The sequence below is a fragment of the Anolis sagrei genome, chromosome 1, assembly GCF_037176765.1.
Source record: "Anolis sagrei isolate rAnoSag1 chromosome 1, rAnoSag1.mat, whole genome shotgun sequence".
Lineage (NCBI taxonomy): Eukaryota > Metazoa > Chordata > Lepidosauria > Squamata > Dactyloidae > Anolis > Anolis sagrei.
The window spans coordinates 328,523,752-328,544,842 of record NC_090021.1 but is presented as its reverse complement, the minus strand read 5'-3'; the positions used below and the strand labels follow the sequence as shown (position 1 = coordinate 328,544,842).

General features: G+C 38.8%; 1 protein-coding gene across 1 annotated transcript in view; it reads left to right on the top strand.

The window, feature by feature from the left end:
• The window catches only part of ADSS1 (adenylosuccinate synthase 1), a 39,796-nt gene that overhangs the window by 7,084 nt on the left and 11,621 nt on the right, over window positions 1-21,091 (top strand). The window contains exons 2-9 of the mRNA XM_060754581.2: window positions 8,279-8,381; window positions 10,090-10,152; window positions 10,990-11,040; window positions 11,397-11,463; window positions 15,942-16,049; window positions 16,714-16,795; window positions 18,672-18,798; window positions 19,548-19,702. Coding sequence (XP_060610564.2) covers window positions 8,279-8,381; window positions 10,090-10,152; window positions 10,990-11,040; window positions 11,397-11,463; window positions 15,942-16,049; window positions 16,714-16,795; window positions 18,672-18,798; window positions 19,548-19,702 — 756 coding nt within the window. The remainder of the gene's footprint in view (window positions 1-8,278; window positions 8,382-10,089; window positions 10,153-10,989; window positions 11,041-11,396; window positions 11,464-15,941; window positions 16,050-16,713; window positions 16,796-18,671; window positions 18,799-19,547; window positions 19,703-21,091) is intronic.

Sequence of the window (21,091 nt, the reverse complement as noted above, 5' to 3'; positions counted from 1 at the left end):
GTTAAACCAATGTGTGTGAGATGGACACATAAATAGAGTAAATTTTAATGATGAAATGTATGGGGACACAATATATCTTATGAAAACCTTTCATTTCTGTATTGCTTGTTTCATATTGACTCAGGTTTCTTGTGACGTTCGTCGGCACACCTACCCACTGCAGATGACTGTATGCATTGTGACGTGCAGTTTGGAAAGCTCTGTTCTAGAGGTTTAAGTGGTGGGCTGGTGATGCCAGGTGCTCTCATTTAGTTTATTATATGATGGGAGTCTATTTTTCAATAAAGGAAATTGGTTTAACAGGCTGGTGTGAGGCTTGCAAATAATCTGATAGTTTTTCCATTCATAAAATTACCTTGTGTGGTTTTAATAAAAAGTTTTATTGGTTGCTTGGCATTGTTTTCTCCATGCGTTCTTTTTTGCTGGTTTACTTTTAACGATTGAAAAGTGCTTTGGGATTGTTTTTAAAAAATAAGATCAAGTGGTGTAAAAGCATTTTTGAATAAATTGCATTGTTGTGAACTAAGCTAGGTGTGATGTATAAGCAATGGTGATATATAAGCAAGGGTGGGGAGGTTTGACTGTTATGTTGATAATCAGATTAGTCTTGGTTAGAATGATGTTCATCTTCTTAGACTGTGATGTTCACCTAGGGTGCATCTGTACTGCCAGTCAATGCAGCTTGGCACCACTTTAACTGCTCAGTCCTATAGGTTCGTAGGATTTATAGTTTTAAAAGATCTGTAGTCTTCTCTGCTAATGTTTTACCAAACTAAAATCCCAAGATGCTATGGCATTCAGCCGGGACAGTTAAAGTGGCATCAAACTTCATTATTTCTACAATGTAGATGCATCCAGGGTGATTTTGTGTGGGCTGTTCTCCCTGCCTAGCCCACCTCCCAGAGTGTTTCTGAGAACACAGTGATGAGGGGGAGAATATCAATAGCCCTTAGCAACTTTAAAGAAGAGCAGAATAAAAATCTTAAGTCGTTTATTTGATTCAATTCAATTTGATTTGTCGTTGATCCACTCTGTTGGGCTTCATGTAAATCTAACTCTTGCCAAAATATACGATCCAGTGCTTTTCTTTTCCATTTCTAGTCGAATATCTTAACCGTTGGTTTGTCCTATTGAGTACAAGGTCTGCCCAAGGGCCGCTTGTGATCTCTAGATATCCAGTTTGTTAGTCATTTGTCCATCAGTTGTTTTTTGTTCATGCTTACTCTTACTTACTAGGATATAGGGCAGAGTAGAAGGGGCCTTAGTCACTTTTTACCATGGATTTTAAAAGACTTAGATTTATTTTCCAAATTACATTTCTTCAAATTTTAATTCTGTGACTTCGGAAGTCATGGTTTAGGAATATAAGTATGCCTCAGTTAAGGAAGGAGTTGTGTCCCCAGGTTTTATTCTTTAACAGGAACTTTGGGACCAGAGGTAGAAATAGGCATAATAGGCATCACAAAGAAGAGCAGCTCAATGTGTTTCAGCAATTTTTAATTCAAACTAACAATGAAAACAGCAAAGTCAGATAACTCAAAGAAAAACATTTTGAATATTCTAGAGACTGCTTGGAGGCCTCTTCCAAAATGCATCTCAGGATGATTATTTTCATTCAAAAGCCTCTACTTATGGTTTCCATTTTGTTGATGAAACCTCCAGGTCTATTCTTTCTCAACATGCCAGGGTCACTGGTGAGGCAGGCCAATCTGCTTTCCCCCTCTTTCCCCCTGTTCTTTATACATTTTCAGTAAGTGATTCTGAAGTCAGCTGTTTACACCTTGTCTGTGGTACGTAAGCTACTTTAGGGTGACCTAGAACAGAATCCCATTCTTTCCAGGTCAAGATTTATTGCATTGTTTATTGCCGACACGGCAAGTCTGTTCTTTTCTAGCCCTCATTCACCATCGTTCCAGTGCTAGTGTTGCAAAACAAAACGTTTCTTGTCTAGACAGAAGACAAGAAACTGGTGGAGGGGGTATGTGAGCTTTTGTAAAAATACTTTGGAAAATGAGTTTCTTTGACAGAGATTTTGTTAATTGAGGCATGTCTGTATTATCTGTTGGTTAGCTTTTTACGTTTTCTGTAAATCTGTACTTCCAGATTTGCATTGAACATTTTTAGTCGTCAGTATGTGAATAAGGTGATTTTTTTTTTAGCATAGTTCAAAATATGTACTTCCTTTTCTCTCGGTGATGCAGTTCTGTTGTGCCAGAAATGTCAGACTGAAAGTGAGGCATGCTTCTGACTAGTCTTGTGGCATGGAGAAATACACAACATCAGCAGGAAGTTAAGATACACTCTCAAAGCAGCATTCTAATAAAAAAGAAACAAAGAAATGAAAGTTCAACAGAAAACTTGAGTGAGTTACAGCCCGTTATTGAGTTTAATTCTCTTTATGATGTTGAATTTAATTTAAAGCTATAATGGAATTGCAGATAGAATGTATTCCACAGAGTAGAAAAGGTAAAAACCACTCCAAGGGGAAATTAGTTGGCTGATGATTAATTCAAGGAAGCTAGAAAAAGACCTTGTTTTAACAAGGAGCCTTTTTCTCTGAACAATGAGAACAAAAAGAAGCACTAATTCTGGTTAAAACAAGCAATCAGTAATACATGCAGATGTTGTTTTAGCAGGATTTCCCCATAAGCCCTTTTTAGGTTAATATATGATATACATGTTGTCAAAGGCTTTCATGGCCAGAATCACTGGGTTGCTGTGAGTCTTCCGGGCTGTTTGGCCATGTTCCAGAAGCATTCTCTCCTGATGTTTCGCCCACTTCTATGGCAGGCATCCTCAGTAGTTGAGAGAATGCTTCTGGAGCATGGCCATGCAGCCCAGAAAACTCACAGCAACCTATATGATATATATTTTTGAACTTGTAGTTTAAACAGTCCAGAAGCCATTGACTACCAGTCTGCATCACATTTCTAGGAAAGAAAGAAATTATTTATTTTATTTATTTAAAACATTTATATTCCGCCCTTCTCACCCCGAAGGGGACTCAGCATATACACGGCACACATTCAATGCTGGGACACAAATTCACATACAATACATAAACATTAAAAAACATTTATCGAAATATTAAAATGCACCATTTAAAACTGTCCTAGTCATCCGCATCAAATCTAATTGCCCTGGTCATCTTTCTTATTGCTGCTTTATTGCCCTGTCCCGAAAGCTTGGTCCCACAGCCAAGTTTTTATCATCCTTCTAAAGGACAGGAGGGAGGGGGCCGATCTGATCTCACCAGGAAGGGAGTTCCATAGCCAGGGAGCAATCACTGAGAAGGCCCTGTCTCTTGTCCCCACCAATCGTGCTGTTGACAATGGCGGGACGGAAAGCAGGGCCTCCCCGGAGGATCTTAATTTCCGTGATGGTTCATAGGGGGAGATGCGTTTGGACAGGTTGTTGAATGACTTCCTTGATGTGCTTTCACTTAGAAGGAAGTCAGACAGATAGATTAAATGTGCTTTCTTTAAAAAGTATTTTTATTCAAGAAAAAAACAAAAGAATACACACAAACAAGTTTTTAGATGTATAGAACTATTAAAACTACACGACTGCATACTATTAGAACTAATGGAAATTGATTACACATACAAAACAAACAAAAAGAAAACACATAGAAAACACATGCTTTTTGAGGGTAACAGTGTAACCTGAAGGCCTTAGTTAAAGAAAATACAAATATGAAATGTGGACAAACAAAATCTGTAGTTGTTACTAAAATAAATGTATTTACCAGAGGTTTGCAAGGCATTCATTAGAATGTTACTTAGTGGCTGCTCCCAGGCTTCGGGACTTCTTTCCAAGACAGGTTAGATTGCCACCTTCTCTGTTATCCTTCTGCAGGCAGGTTGTTTAAAAATAAAATCAGGAGGACTAAGGGCTGGCTACTCAAGGGGATAAAGTCTTGCAGAATTATACTATGCTTTGTCATTTTTAAGAATTAATTTTTTTAAAATTCGTTTTAACGTTATGGGCAGTCTTATTTTAAACTTTTAGTGATGTCTCTTGATTGTTCTAAGCTGTCTTGAGTTCCAAACCAGGAAAAAAGTGTCGCAACTTAGGATAGATTCACTTTGCTCAAGACACCATCACACACCAAGGCTGTAGGTTTTGTAGTTTTATTGAGAAAAAGCAAAATCAAAACAGGGAAATAAAGAGGTAAAGTTCAATGAGCAAAACAGAGTCTTAAATGCAAAAGCAAGGTATCCAGGTTTCAAAGGCGAATAACATGAAGCATAGCCTTTAAGCATGGGTTACACAAGCGTTCATGGCAGCAAGACAAGGTCTCCAAAAAGTCAGGATTAAAATCAAACTCCCAAAGAGACAGAAGCTTTCCGTAAAAGCCAAGGTAAATCCACAGAAGTTACCAGGGGAAGAAGCAACATTGGACTGACAGCAAATGCCCTTCGGCCAAATCATTAAATAAGTTTCCCCAACATAAAAGCATTACGTTGACCTCTAGCTTCACGCTTGTTGGCAAGGTATGCGCTTCTTCGAACTCTTAATTGCAACTGGTCTTCTCTAATAAAATCTCCACTACTATCTTTAAGGCTGCCTAGCTCATTATCTTCGCCCAGCTGGGCCTGGTCGCCCTGGGAACCAGGAGGCCCAGCGCTCTCAGAAGGAGCCTCCACCTGGAGCTCCGAAGTTTCACTATCTTTATCTGAAAACACATTCCTTTCTCTAGGGAACAGAAATGCTGTCTCTTCCTCAGAATCGACACTGTCTGCCTTATTTGACTCACTGTTCAAAAATCTGTAACCCATCAGCCTCCTCGTCCTGAGCAGGTTCACAAAGCTCAGGCTCAGACTGAGCCACAACAAAAAGTGATATATAAATAAATATAAATAAGAAATCCCACACATCTGCTGCAAAAAGGTTGCAGTGTATTTTCTGAAAGTGGAAGGCAGAAAGATAGAGGGATAAAATAGGGAATGATGTGATGTGGATGTTCATAGAAAAAATGCCAAAGAGTCGTTTCAGTCCTTTTAAAACGTTTTTGGCTGTGGTCTCCTTAATGTTAAATGAACTGGAAAAAATTAAATGTCTTGCAAAGTATTCATATATTTGATCAGATTTACCTATTGTATCTGTCCTGCCTCTAAGGAAGTCAGTCATGCAGGGATTTCCCATTTTATCCACACATACAATAACTTTACATTTTCTTTCAGGGGTCCTTCTTAAAACTAGAAAACTGTAGAAAAGTAGAAAGAAAACACCTGTTAGGCGCTAAGTTGCTTGTGAATAACAAGACTCACTTGTGGAGGGTTCTTTCATCTGTGGAGGATTTAAAACTACATGGTGACACTGCTATTTTAAACTCGGGCTTCTCCTTTGGGTACTGATAAAATTGCTTCACGATCACCAGTATTATATGAGAAGGTCAAGTTTAAAGTTACCAGAGCGCAGTAAGAAAACAAGGCTGGCTTTCAGTGTACATCACAGAAAGAAGTTTATTATCCTGGGTAACAATTGACTAGCTAGTAACTGATTTCTGTGTTGTCATATTCATATGGTTTGCCTTTCTCATACTTGTATATTTGCATAGAGGTTTTAAATCGGAAGCTGTATTAATCTATATATATAAATTTGTTAGGGGCATCCAACGAGGAAACAAAACTCAAAAACCCCCCAACGAAACTTAACCAAAATTCCCATGCCCATAACACAACCCACAAGGTACAAACATATCTACTCAAAATGAAAAACAACACAACAACACACTCACAAAACGGCAAAACAACAAAACTCAAAAATCGCCCAACGAAACTTAACCCAAATTCCCATGCCCATAACACAACCCACAAGGTACAAACATATCTACTCAAAATGAAAAACAACACAACAACACACTCACAAAACGGCAAAAGAATAAAACTCAAAAAAACCCCAACGAAACTTAACCAAAATTCCCATGCTCATAACACAACCCACAAGGTACAAACATATCTACTCAAAATGAAAAACAACACAACAACACACTCAAAATGGCAAAAAAACAAAACTCAAAAACCCCCCAACGAAACTTAACCAAAATTCCCATGCTCATAACACAACCCACAAGGTACAAACGTATCTACTCAAAATGAAAAACAACACAACAACACACTCACAAAACGGCAAAACAACTGAGCATGCGCATTGGCGCCCAGCCGCAAGTTCCCTGGCGCGCGCACATGCCCTTCCGGCCAACGTTCCCTCTGCGGAAACCATGCCCACTCCAAGCCCCGCCGCGCCGCTTCCCGCACACACACACACCCCTGCCGCACACACACACACAACCCCACACTCCATCACTCCCCCCGCCGCCGCACACACGCAACCCCACTCCCCCCGCCGCCGCACACACACACGCAACCCCACACTCCATCACTTCCCCCGCTGCCGCACGCACACACGCAATCCCACTCCCCCCGCTGCCGCACACACACACGCAACCCCACGCTCCATCACTCCCCCCGCCGCCGCACGCACACACGCAACCCCACTCCCCCCGCCGCCGCACACACACACACAACCCCACGCTCCATCACTCCCCCCCCCCCGCCGCCGCACACACACACACAACCCCACGCTCCATCACTCCCCCCGCCGCTGCACACACACACACAACCCCACGCTCCATCACTCCCCCACCCCAATCTTACCTCCTTTTACTTCAGGCCACCTCCAAACCCCACCCCGCCCCTTCCCGCCCTGTCAAAATCTAGGAAAGACAGGAAGGAAGGAAAGAAGGAAGAAAGAGAAAGGGAGGTAAAGAAAAAGGGGGAAGGAAGGAAAGTTAGAGAAAGAAGGAAGAAGAAAAGGAAAGAAAAGGAAAGATGGGAGGAAAGAAAAGAGAGACAGCAGAAAAGAAAGAAAAAGGGGGAAGGAAGGAAAGAGATAGAGAAAGAAGAGGAGAAGGAAAGATGGGAGGGAAGGAAGGAGGGAAAGAAGGAGAGAAAGAGGGAAGATTGGCCACAGCAACACGTGGCGGGTAAAGGTTGTTATTTCTATTATTATTATTATTATTATTATTATTATTATTATTATTATTATGCTATTGTTCCTATGAGACCCTTTTAGGGGGAATGGGAGAGGTGTCAGGTCCCAGAGGCAATGCATTGCATTATTGTTATTGTTATGATGGTGGTAAAATAAAAGGAAATAAAAAGTGAAAGAAGGAAGCAAACAGGGAGGGAAGAAAGACAAAGGAAGAAAGGGGGAGGGAATGAAGGAAAGAGAGAAGGATGAAACCAAGTAGTGAAAGAAAGAAAGAGGTAGAGAAGGAAGAAAGGAAAGAAAGGGGGAGGAAAAGGGGGAAGGAATAGGTAAGTACCTCTCTTTCATAATAGTCCAGATATCTACCTCAACTCTGATAAGTTTTACTATAGGCCACAGCAACGCGTGGCAGGGCACAGCTAGTACCTAATAAGGGAGTTGTACTGAGGAATTTCTTGCTTTGGCTGGTTTGAACAAAACCAGTGGTTCTCAAAATGTGGTTCTTTTTTCTTTTTGACTTCAGGTTCCCAAATCCTTGACTTTTGGCCAAGGTGACTGAGGTCCCTTCTATACTACTATATAATCCAGATTATCAAAGCAGATAATCCGTATTATCTGCTTTGAACTAGATTGTATTAGTCTACACTGCCATATAAACCAGTTCAAACTTGATAATCTGGATTTTATATGGCAGTGTAGAAGGGAACTAAACACCTGGAAAACCTAAATTAGAGAACCACTGGACTAGAGTGCCTGTGAGATTGTCCTGTTTTATTCTGTTTCATTAGTTGGTGTGAGCCATCTTGAGCAGTGGCATATATATTTTGGAAATAATAATTTTAAAAACATAAGGCTATGATGTAACTCAGTGGACTGGACCTAGACTCAGACAAAAATCCGATGCTTCTGTATGTAGGAGTATACCTCATTACATTTAATAGAGCTTACTTCTAAGTAGACACATATCAAGATTACAAGTAAGACATTGATTCCCCTGAATTTCATTGAACTAATATTCAATATAATACTTTTGCCTCAAAGGGAATTGTACTAACTTGTGATGTATACATCTACCTTCCCCCTATATTATTCCATTTCAAGATATAAATATTTAAAGTATTTAAGTATACTTAAAGTATATAAGTATATAAGTAAGGTAAATAAATAAATAAATAAATAATAAAAATAATGAAAACTTGGCCACAGACTAGGGATCCAAATGGATTGGTTCTTTACTGATAGAAAAAAGTAGTTTACATTCTTTAACTTTTTCTTTTGGCAGGGTGGAAATAATGCAGGCCACACTGTCGTTGTTGATGGGAAAGAATATGATTTTCACCTTTTTCCTAGTGGTATAATTAATCCAAAGGCCATTTCATTTATTGGTAAGTATTACTGTCCAGTTTGTAGACTTTAGGCCCTAGTTTGAAAATAAATAGTGATGATGTGTGTTACTCTATGCAGTTTGACAACTGAGATTGCATTCATATTGGTTTTGTTTGTGTTTTATTTTATTTTGATTTTTAATTCCTTGTAAATTTTCAGTTGTTACTCTTCATTATTTTGTATTATTTGATGTGTTTCCACCTATTTTGAGACATTGAATGTTTGCCTTTTTATGTGTAAACTGCCCAGAGTCCCTCCGGAGAGAGAGGGCAGTCTAGAAATATATTATTATTATTATTATTATTATTATTATTATTACTACTACTACTACTACTACTATTAAACAGCAAGATGAGATTAAACTCTCAGCTCTTTTTCATTCCCTCTATCCCTGCCCACTGTTTTGTGGAAGCAAATGTGATTTCTCTAATGGCCATATGTTGTTTTCCAAAGAAATTTCAGTTAGAAGTGAATTCAGGTGAGCCTTTTCTTGCTCATAGATTCAAAAAGATAGGAATCATTCCACTTTCTTACTTTCCTTGCTGTATCTTCAGTATGATTTGCAGTTGCTCCTGTAATTTAATTAGCAGCTTTATATAACCTTAAAACTGAATTTGTTAAAAGCTGGGCCGTTCCTTGCTTGTTTCGGCACAAGTAGCTCTATCTGTAATTGGCAGTCACAGATATCTTGGTCCAGCATGTTAACTGGATATAACTAATGGAAGCTGCAATCCAACAGCATCTGCAATTCCCCACTTTGCTGCCTGTAACCAGATTGCTTTCTTGCAATATGAGATTTTGATATATACAAGTGAGATGGAATTATTTGTTTCAAAAATCAGGCATTTGTTTGATCCCTGTACTCATTTTCAGACATTAAGCATGATGCCAAATATATTGTACTGTGATCTGTGGAATGTGTTATTTCATTTGAAGTTGGATGAATGACTCATTTGAAATGACACTATCAGTGTTTTTTTTTAAAGAGTTTTGCACTAGATTCATATGTGATGGGGACTCTGTTTTCCTTGGCTTGGTGATTACGTTGGTTAATATTAAGCATGCAAAGAAGTCTTAAGGTGAGCTTAAGGACAGGTATAGTGGTCATTAGTGTTGCAGGGCATTGACTCCCTCTGTCCCATCCCCTCAGTAAAGACCAGTGAAATATTCCTCATGTAGGGTTACTCTTTGCAGTTTTCATTTCATTGTTGTCTTGTCTTCTAGCCTTGCTGGCAAAGTGGTTTGTGGAAAGAAAGCAAATATTTGTAGGAATGTAGGGTATTGTGACAGATGTTTTGGGAATGGTTGTCTCTTAGAAGACCACTCCATAACAACCTTGAATCCACCTCAAATTCCACCTTGGGAGAAAGGTGGGACATTCATTTATTAATTCATTCAGACAACCAGTCACCTTATTATAAGATTTCAGTTTGGAGGAGATGGAAAACATTTTTGACCCAATTGTATTTTCAAATATTTGGTGTATGACTATTAAAAATGACTATTTGATTTCCTGTTTTTTTAAAAAAACTTTATTAAGGAATGGGAACTGTCTTTGAACTTTGTGGGAAGGAGAGAAAGCAATCATACCAATGTTTTGTATTTGATCTCAATTAAACTGTAATTTCCGCAATATGATCGTTTAAAAAAATTAAAAAATTGGAAAATAAAACTAAAATAAAAAACAAACATGTGTGTATCTTTTAGGAAATGGAGTAGTTATACATCTTCCAGGCTTATTTGAAGAAGCTGAAAAAAATGAGAAAAAAGGTATGTATCTTATACGTGGATAATGTTTTCTTTATCATATGAGTTTTACTCTTCTTGTGGAGGTTTTAATAAATTCTGTAGCAGAAAAAACTGACCCACTGATTATAGTGATTCCTAATGTTATGGAAAACTATCTGCAAATTGTATAGTCCTGCCACAGAGTTTGGCTTTTTGAATGTAGGTTAAGGTAAAGGTTTCCCCTGACATTAAGTCTAGTCATGTCTGACTCTGGGGGTTGTTACTCATCTCCATTTCTATGCCAAAGAGCCGGCATTGTCTGTAGACTCCTCCAAGGTCATGTGGCTAGCATAACTGCATGGAGTGTCGTTACTTTCCTACCACAGTGGTACCTATTGATCTTCTCACATTTGCATGTTTTCGAACTCCTAGGTTGTCAGAAGCTTGGCCTAACAGTGGGAGCTCACCCTTCTCCCCTTACTCAAACCACCAACCTTCTAGTCAGCAAGTTCAGCAGCTCAGTGGTTCAACCCACTGCACCACTTGAAATATTACTTGCTACTTGAATGTAGCAAGTAGTATTTCAAGCATATAGAAGGGGGGAAAACATATGGTATAGCTCCAATTCTGAAGCAGGCTTTCTGGGGAATTAGTCTTTGGCTGCTTTGGTACATTTTGTGGGGAAATCTGTGGGCAATGGTTGAATTGCTAGCTAATTTTGTGAACTTTGTCCTCTTTACAAAGCGACCTAAAGGCTGCACCCCACAGCTGATTTATCTGCTTCTGCTCATGATTAGAGGCTAAGAAAGCTGCATGAACACTGCTCTGGGTCTTTTGGGGGCAGGCACTTTGTAATTGGCATTGCCTTTCTTCTGACAGGTTTAAGAGATTGGGAGAAAAGACTCATTATATCCGACAGAGCACACATTGGTAAGTATTGACTAGGACAAGAAAGCCTTTATACAAACAAAAAATTGATCCAGTTAATTTTCTGTGAATTTTATTTGCTATCCAGATCAATTATTTGAACTAAGTAGAGTTATACTTATGAATGCTCATAGTTAAGTAATCCATAATTAATTCATTCAACATGATACATCAGAATTAGTTTTCCCACATCATTTGTAATTCTTTTACTTTAACAAATGATGTTACTAATAATTGCCTATGCTTATTTAACTTAGTTCCTTCGTTGCGGCAAAATCGTAATGGTGCATGTGATACCTGAAAAGCATTTTTCCTGTCCTTTGACTCTTTTTCCCTGTGGCTTTTCTTCTGCCATACAGTGTTTGATTTTCACCAGGCAGTTGATGGACTTCAAGAAGTGCAGCGGCAAGCACAAGAGGGGAAAAAGTAATTATATATCTTGGTATACATGAATTTTGCTACTAGATGTGGCATAAGTCAGAAAAATAAATGCCAAACATACGTATTAATGTTCATCATGTAAAAACTGTACAACCTTTTAGAGGCACTTCCTTCGCATGGACAAGTTCTAAATTTACAAGGGAGCACAGATGACATAGTAACATGTTGGTCTTAAATGTGGCATGCTTAGATCTTGGTTTGGGTATAAGTTATTCAGTATTGGTAACCAGTGGGAAGGGCTCCTGCTGATTTTTAAATATGATACTAATTTTCTGCCATTCCTAGAAATAGATCAGGAATAGGGGCGCAGTGGGTTTCAGATTTTTCTCCCTCAAACCCTGCATGATTCCTTTAATGCTGATGGTGGTACTACTGTTTCACCTGACACTTAATATACTTTCATTCCCTATATAGATCCCATAAAGCTCTGTCCCCTAGGGTCCATCCCAATGTTTTTATTGAGACTTATTCAGTAGAGATTGGATTTCTCTTCGCCTTTTCATTTTCTTTCTTCTGTGCCACATTATTCAGGAATTTACTTTGACCTCAGCCTCTGCTGGTAGACTCTTTGAAGTACCAAATTGTTTTCACGCATAGAACTGGGATGGGCAACTTCATTCTCTGGTTCTGTAATGCACAGAGAGCTGTACCTTAATGTTGTCATAGTTTCTGCCTAAATCTTAATGGTTTCCTTGCAAACCCAATGTGTCCCTGATTCTGCTGGGATTCAAAGTTTTTCTGAAAGAAATACAGAAATTCAGATGGTGACAGAAACCTGGTGGTGGTGGGAAATACACACAAGCTGCATGTTGCCTACTTTTGAGCTTTTTTTGTGTCAGGAGTGACTTCAGAAACTACAAGTTGCTTCTGTTGTGAGAGAATGGGCTGTCTGCAGGGATGTTGTCCAGGGGATGCCTGGATGATTTACCATCCTGTGGGAGTCTTCTCTCATGCCCCTGCATGAGAAGCTGGAGCTGACATACGGGAACTCACCCCGCTCCCCGGATTCAAACTGCTTACTTTTGAGCTAGAGAACTAGTTACTGTCCTTCAGTAGTCATTTATTCTGTTGTAACTAAAATGTAACAAATTATTTATCCGATTGCGAAGAAGAAATTGGGCATTAAGGAGTTGCTGGATATTGAATAGGAATAGGCTAAGATAAGAGTGGTGTAGTGGTTTGAGTGTTAGACTTTAATGCAGGAAAACAGGGTTCAAATACTATAGAAACCTTTTCTATATTTTTACCCAGAAGGTTTCTATAGTATTTGAACCCTGATTTCCAGCATTTGGGCAAGTTGCAATCAGCCTCTGAAGAAGGCAAAGACAACCCCTCCCTCTGATCAAATCTTGCCGTGAACTCCCAGTAATAGAGTCACCTTATGATAATTCTAAGATGGAAATAACATGAAGGTACACAACAAGAAGGAGCACATCACTTTCTGGCTGCATTTGCTATGTTCTATTGAAACAGTAATCTTGTTATAGATTGTTGGATGGCACTGGGAGAGTTGAAAGTCCTGCTCCTATAGGTTCTGTTGTTATGTATGACAAATAACCTCAGGAGGAGTTGTAGGTGATGTTGGTGAATTGGTTCACTAATACGTTCATCCAGAGTTGAGGGAAATTCTAACATTTTCAACACACTTCCAATGCAGAAGCCCTGAAACAAATGGATTACATCTCTTGAGGCAGACTTTGTGAGCTACAATAGAAGAGATTCAAGAGGTTTTTTTTTTATATAGATTTGGAATTAATTAAAAAAAAGTATGCTTGGCCTGCCTATTTGTTGAAATGGTGCAGTTCCTGCTTGTAATCTGCATTATTGCTGCATCATTGGTTAGTTGATGTGGACCTTGGAGAAACCAGATCAGATAGGGTCTTCATAAACATTTTTGCATAGCTTATGAGCTGCTAGTGCTCAACCAGAATTAATGTGAAGCCAGTCTGCCCTTCTGCATCCAGGAATAACATTGCATTGGCAGTTGCGAAGAAGAATCCCTAAAACAATGCATTTCATCCATTCTACTCTACTGCTTGTATATTTCCCTAAGCACATGTATTATTCTGCATGTTTAGTTGTAGTATGTCTGCAGATTGTTCTGCCTCTTTCTCTTTATGCATGAAGATATGCATAAGCTAAGAAAAAACAAGCTGTAAGAAGAAGGGATTTCTCCAGTGTAGGATCAAACCTGTCCTCCATTGCTGGTGATTGGGAAGAGCTCCGGGTGTCTTAAAAGACTGTGGATGCACTGACATGCATGTTTCTTTTCCTCCTGGCTCATGCCAGCCAAGCCTCTATTTTGCCTGTTACATTAGATAGGTCAGTGAGCTGGAAAGTGATATCCTGTTGACCTATTTAGAACAGTCCTGAAAATCTGGCATTGAGGTACTGAAAACAAGCAAATGTGCAGCAGCCTCAGACATAGACCTGCATAGAGTGGTGTACAAAGTGTACTGTAAAGATAGTTAGTGGTGTATTTGCTGAAATAAATAAGTTGTGCCTGCAGAATAGAGCTTTATGTAACTGAATATGTATGACTAATCCCTAGTGCAGAGCTTTCCAAACTCTGTGTCGCGACACTTTAGTATGTTGGCTGCAATGTGCAGATATGTTGCAGGAACGTAACCAGGAAGCCCTGAGTCTATGTGAAATAAACAAATAATGAAATTTATATATATTTGAAAATATATATAAATGAAAGGTTTTCATGAGATCTGTTGTGTCCCACTGAATTTCATTATTGCAATTTATTTATGTATCCATATTTCTTACAAGGGGTTGATTTAACCTCTGGTTTGCCGGTAAAACTGAATTACTGTGTCACAGAATGATACATGTCTAAAAAGTGTGCCACCATCAGGAAATGTTTGGGAAGCTCTACCCTAGTGCAGATGAGGTCTAGAGAAAGATGTTGCAAAGGGAAGGCTGAAATCTGTCATCCGGCCTTCCTTAGAGCCCCACAGATCTGGTTAGGAAGTAGTTTAGGCAATAGAAATGTGGGAGTGGTTAGGAATCTTCATATTTCATACTTTATAATTTATTCCTATGCTTCTTGTTGACTGTTCTGCAAGATAGAATGGTGCCAAATATAAAAAACGGCAAGGTTGAAGATGATGCTTCAACATATTGTTTATCTATCTGAAGTGGTCTATACATTGCTTGAAGAAACGGATAATACACAGGATAATTTGTTGGGAACCCTACTGCCAGTGTTTAATGACTCTTACCTGTTTTATACATGATAGATCTTGAAATAATGAGTTGGGCCCTAATCTAAGCCAGGAATGTACCCCACTGGAACTACCACTTTGATTGGATTTCATCTTCTCCCAAAAGAAATGGGAATCAGATATGCAAGGGAGTGTCGCCTTTTTCTTGTATAGAAAATATTGTTGAGCGAGTGTGTTTATTAACAAAAGACCCTCCCCATGAATGTATAGCAGAGTAACGTATTAGCAGCAGCGTGACCCAGCACCAGGAGCCCAAAGTGATAAAAAGAACAAAAACACACAGACCAATGTTATCTCTTCCATGGGAGGCTTTTGTTTGTAGTAAAATAACATGGTTGCACTATTTACAAGAACAAGGTTTCTATAACACAAATGAAGTTCTTTATACTTCCTTCCTTCCTTGCTTCCACACTGTGCTTCTTCCTCGTGCAGATAAACAGCTTTGCTCTCACAGAGCCTCCTCTCACACAGAACTTACACTGGAGCTTCACACAGTAGCTTTTTACACACAGCTTTACACACAAGGCGTTAAACCTGGAGCTTCTCTCACCGAAGCTTCTCACACCAGGCCTTCTTGCACTCTGAGGCTTTCTCACAGACTAAGGCCTACCTCCACACAGAGGCTTCTCTCACAGACTTCTCTCACAGGCCTTCTCTCACAAATTAAGGCTTGCCTCATACTGTGAGGCCTTCTCATAGACTGAGACCTTTCTCTCACTGAGGCAAACTAACACAGAGGTCTACTAAGCTACAGACACACCTGCTTATATAGAACTACAGCTTTTGCTGAGCTATTAATTTAAGCACGCTTTCAGTGTTTGACTTGCATTTTTGTAATGAAAAATACCTAGTTAATTTTTAATATTTCTGACAAATATGGTGTTTTACTTCTGCATCTTGGAGTACCAACACAAATTCCTTCCTTTGTAGAATAGTTGAAGATGCAGAAGTCCCACCTAGTATCAAAAAGTCACAAAGTAGTCACACACCATTTAAAATACAAGGTGTCATGGGTCTCATAGCTCTAAAGAGGTTGAAGACTCATTGCTTTCCTTCCAGTATCTGAAATGATTCCAGCACTGAAATAAGTCAGGGTAAAATCCTATGTTTTAGGATTTTAATTATAAATTGAAAAATATCATTCCAAATTGTTCTTATCACAAAACAAAAATGTATCATGAGGTATTTTAGTGCAGTGTATGATGCTATTCATTTTTCTTCTTTCCCTAGCATTGGCACAACAAAGAAAGGTATCGGACCAACCTATTCTTCCAAAGCGGCACGAACAGGTCTTCGAGTTTGTGATCTTCTTGCAGACTTTGATGAATTTTCTTCCAGGTATCCTGCTGAAATACATAAACTAGAATTGATAGTTCTGGGGTGGAAATTTCTGCTTTGCGGTTTTTTCAAAAAACCTTCTTGCAAACTGTTTAAACCTAGGGAGGAAGATGTAGAATCTACTCAAGATATAAGTGTGCGTCATTCTAGATTAAAGATGGGGTATAAATCCATTAAATACATAAGAGTGTTATTTCATATGAACTGAGTTTTGGGAATTGCGTAGAACAGATCTGCTAGGTTTTTTTTTTTCATGCCAGGAGCAACTTGAGAAACTGCAAGTCGTATCTGGTGTGAGAGAATTGGCAGTTTGCAAGGATGTTGCCCAGGGGACAGCCGGATGTTTTACCATCCTGTGGGAGGCTTCTCTCATGTCCCCACATGAGAAGTTGGAGCTGACAGACAGGAGCTCACCCTGGTCCCCAGATTTGAACCACCAACCTTTTGGTCAGCAGTCTTGCTGGCACAAGGATTTAACTCATTGCGCCACTCGGGTCTCCTTATCTTCTGCTAGTGTTAGACCATCCTCCTTACCTGTATGACCTTTGTTAGAGAATAATTTGCCTTATGGCATTCTGTGCCTTGTAGTCAGGGGCTGTTAAACAGGAAAAATCACTTGTGAAATAGTCTGCATGTGCTTTTCTAAGTTATTGATATTTTACAGATTTAAGAATCTGGCTCATCAGTACAAGTCAATGTTTCCTTCTTTAGAAATTGATATAGAAGGACAGCTGAAAAAACTGAAGGTAAACCTTTAATTCTTTTTTTTAAGGCTTGAGTTGGGATAGGATGGAATTACTGTTTGGAGGAGATAAATATAATAAAACGTAGAACTGTTTTTCATTTTCTAAAAATAATGAAGATAGAATTGGTGTATTTGAAACTAAAATACAAAGGTCAATGGAATGGCAAGCTCAGCATAGTGCTTTGAATTTATATGCTACTTTTATAGTAAGAAAGGTATTCATGGCAGTACATTAGGAGAAACGTTCCATTATTAAAATGCCCTTTACAGTTTGTGCATTAGATACCGGTACTTCATTAGGGAACAAAATTATGCAGGAAAAGCATGGGATATCTATAGAAGTTAAGCCAAAACATTTCAGAGAAATTGGATGAGTTCACATTTTCATGCCCATAACCTAATTGCAGTATTCAGTGATGGCATGCATTTGTAATGCAGATTAACACCATAGAAGAATTTTCATCCAGCTGTGAACCATTGAATGAGCTATCTTCATGTCTGAACCAGTCTTTACATAGACGGTGTTTAGAACAGAGTGCTCTGTTATGACAGCATCCTTCAGCAAGTGGAAGAGCAGGAGCCATAAATGTGCTAATCTGTTTGCTTATTTGCTAGACATTAAGGTTTGACAGACAGTTTGTTTTTGCTCTCTAGCTTGTGCAGTTCTGCTTAGGTTTGTTTGAATGACTCTTTAGGTAACAATGTCTGAATCTATGGTAAGTGCCTCTTAGTGTCATTAGGATTGTAAAGAGAGTGTCAAGAATAGTCTGCTGGGACTTTCAGTCATGGTAGACAAGGAGTGCACCTACATTGTAAAATTAATAAAATTTGAAACTACTTTAGTTGCCATGGTTCAATGTTATGGGATTATTGGCGTTGTAGTGTTACAAAGTCTTTAGCCTACTGTGACAAAGAGTGCTGAATACACACTTCAGAATAACACAGCACCAAACTGTGGCAGTTAAAGTGGGGTCAAACTGCTTTAATTCTGCAGTGTAGGCGCATCCAAGGATATGAATTTATTGGATACTGATGTTACATTTGTTTGAGTTACTATAAAGTCATGTAGCCGAAATTCTCATGGTGGTATGCGAGAAGGCCTTACTGGTACATTATTTAAACTGTTATGTTTATTAATATCATGATCTGATCACCATTCTCAATATACCCCATATGCATGGGGGTATTGGGGTAATGATGCAAAAGGTTTGCTAGGGCAGACCCTCTTTCACCCAGACACAGCCCCCCCATCAAACTGAGCCCCCCCCCCCCCCGAATCAAAATCCTGGCTACGGGCCTGTGTTGACATTTTAAACCATATTGGAGATGGTTTGAAAACTTAAAAGATCACCTGGGAGTCCTGTAATGTTTTCCTATTGAGATTTTTTTTTTCTGTGTCAGGAGCGACTTGAGAAACCTCAAGTCACTTCTGGTGTGCGACAATTGGCCATCTGCAAGGAAGTTGCCCAGGGGATGCCCGGATGTTTTACCACCTTGAGGGAGGCTTCTCTCATGTCCTCACATGGGAAGCTGGAGCTGACAGACAGGAGCTCACCCTGTTCCCTGGATTTGAACCACTGACCTTTCGGTCAGCAGTCTTGCCAGCACAAGGGTTTAACCCATTGCGCCACCGTGGGCTCCACTTTTGAGATAGCTGAATGCAAAGCAGGATGCATGTATAGGTCGTTCTAGATTTGCACTGGAGCAGCTCATCTTTGAAAAACCTATCATAATATTCAGCTGGATCAATTTGACCTTTCCCAATGACCTAGAAATTATTACACACATACTAGTTTGGCTTTCAATGGACATTTATCCTTGACCTATAATGAGTCCAATAGGAACCTTTGATCAACCTTCAATTTTTAATCTTACAGGTTTATGCTGAAAAAATAAGACCAATGGTCCGAGATGGTGTTTATTTTATGTATGAAGCTCTTCATGGGTCTCCGAAGAAAATTCTTGTAGAGGGTGCCAATGCAGCACTGCTTGACATTGACTTTGGTATGTATAAGATCTGTCTGCTACTGGAAAAAACTATCTTAGTACTTAAGAAGTAGGAAGGCTTGCACACCTACTTCACACGGAAGATGTGTACTTAGGAGCATCTCTGACCAAGTAACAAAGATCTTGCATTAGAAGAAGAATAAAACTTCTCTGAAATTTTCCTGGCTGGTCTGATTTAGCAGGGCTTTTGTTACGTTCTTAAACAAGCCTACTTGTAACATCTGTTTACCCGCATCTTAAAATTAATTTGTCGGTTCCAGAGAGATATATTTATAGTAGTCTCACTGAAATAAATGAAAGCAAAATTGGTCGTGATTATTGATTTTAGTGGATATACTTAGTTTAGATTCAACTCAGTGTCAGATATGGCCTGAGAATCTGCCTCATTCTTGTGCTGCTCAGGGAGTAGCTCATCTCTTTCAAAAACCAAGCTAAAATGGTGGAAGTTTGAAGGGAAATGTCTGTCTTGAGTCTCTAGAGCAGTGGATCCCAACCTTTGGTCCTTCAGTTTTGGACCTCAATTCCCAGAAATCCCAGCCACTTTACCAGCTGCTAGGAATTGTGGAAGCTGAAGTCCAAAACACCTGGAGGACCCAAGGTTGGGAACCACTGCTCTAGAGGCATCTTTTTAACTATTAATTAGACTATTCTTTAGCTAACTGACAACACATGTGAAAAAACATTTTGAAATAAGCAAATCAAGGTGTTGATATGTTTTCTTCTCATGCCATATTTGTTATTTGTAGGCACATACCCTTTTGTGACATCGTCAAACTGTACTGTGGGAGGTGTATGCACTGGACTCGGTATTCCTCCTCAACATGTCGGAGAGGTATATGGTGTAGTGAAGGCCTACACAACGAGAGTGGGAATTGGAGCCTTCCCCACTGAACAGATAAATGTACGTTTGGCAGTTGCTAAACACACAAGGTCAGGAGTGCTTTAGTCAAAAGTTGTGATACGGTAGTTGTCCTCTGCTGCTGTGTTGATACCAGCCTATGCTAAATGGCCATATTCTATTTTTGAGTCAGCAGTAGATTAAACAGACATTTCAGTTGTCAAGTGCAATATGAGAGGGTACACACTAATTGCTGGTTCTTTTTATTTACATCACATTGATTGTATGGATCTTTTAATTAACATCTGTTGCCATATGTTATTGATTCTATTGCTCTTGTTAATTTTATATGTCTGGTTTTAATGTGTTGTTGGTTTTAATGTTGATATATTGTATTTTATATGTTGTTTGGCACCATTGTGTGCTTTGTAAGCTGTCCCAAGTCCCTATGGGAGATGGTGGCAGGGTATAAATAAAAGATTATTGAATTACTCAGGATTTATACGTATAACACTTGGAATTTGGCTTGTTGATTTGTGTTTATAGCATAATAAAAATATAAGTTAATAAATAAATAAATAAAAGATTATTATTATTATATACACCACACTTAGCACAAATTAAATGCTGTTTTTATGGCGTTATCTCTGGCTTGAACCTAGTTTTAAGTTTTTTGTCAATATCCTTATAAAATTCCTAGAACTCTTAATTTTAATTTCTTATGCTGCAGGATTTGCCCAAAGATGTCATTGAGGGTGAGTGAGGGCTGTTAAAATGATGCATGGATTAGTAGAAAAATATGAAAACAATCTAATCAGAATGTACAAGGAAAACAATATTGGACAACCTAGAAAACTTTATTAGAGGCTTGTGATTAACGTGAAATTGATAAATATAAAGTAATGTCAATCAGATTTCTTTTTTGTAGATCCAATTTCAGTCAGATCTAGCTATCCTTTTGTCTAAATTCTTATTTTTTTACTTGCCCCATATTAAGCAAATGTACATTTTCTAAAGAAATTATAAAACACATCACATTGTTTAATAAAAAAACAATAACTTCTATCCCGCCACCATCTCCCCGAAGAGACTTGGGGTAGCTTACAGATGGCACAAAGTGCCTAAAAACAAACATAAAAGTCAGCACAATATAAAATACAATAAAATAAGACATATGCACATATAAAAACTTCAATTCAGACTTAACCATGATGGGAAATTACTGGCACCATGGCCTGGTTGTAAACATTGGAATAAAATAAGTGCCAGCTGCATTAATGGAGAGAGGGCATGGGATAAAGTTCAGGTTGTGCGACTGCTACGTAGGACAACTAGGGGCTAAATATTCTCAAAGGCTTGATTGATGTTCATAATGGTGCAGTATGAACACATCTTGCCAAACCTTGTAATAAATTTACATTAGGGTTGCATTAGGTTTGTAAGCATTTGAAG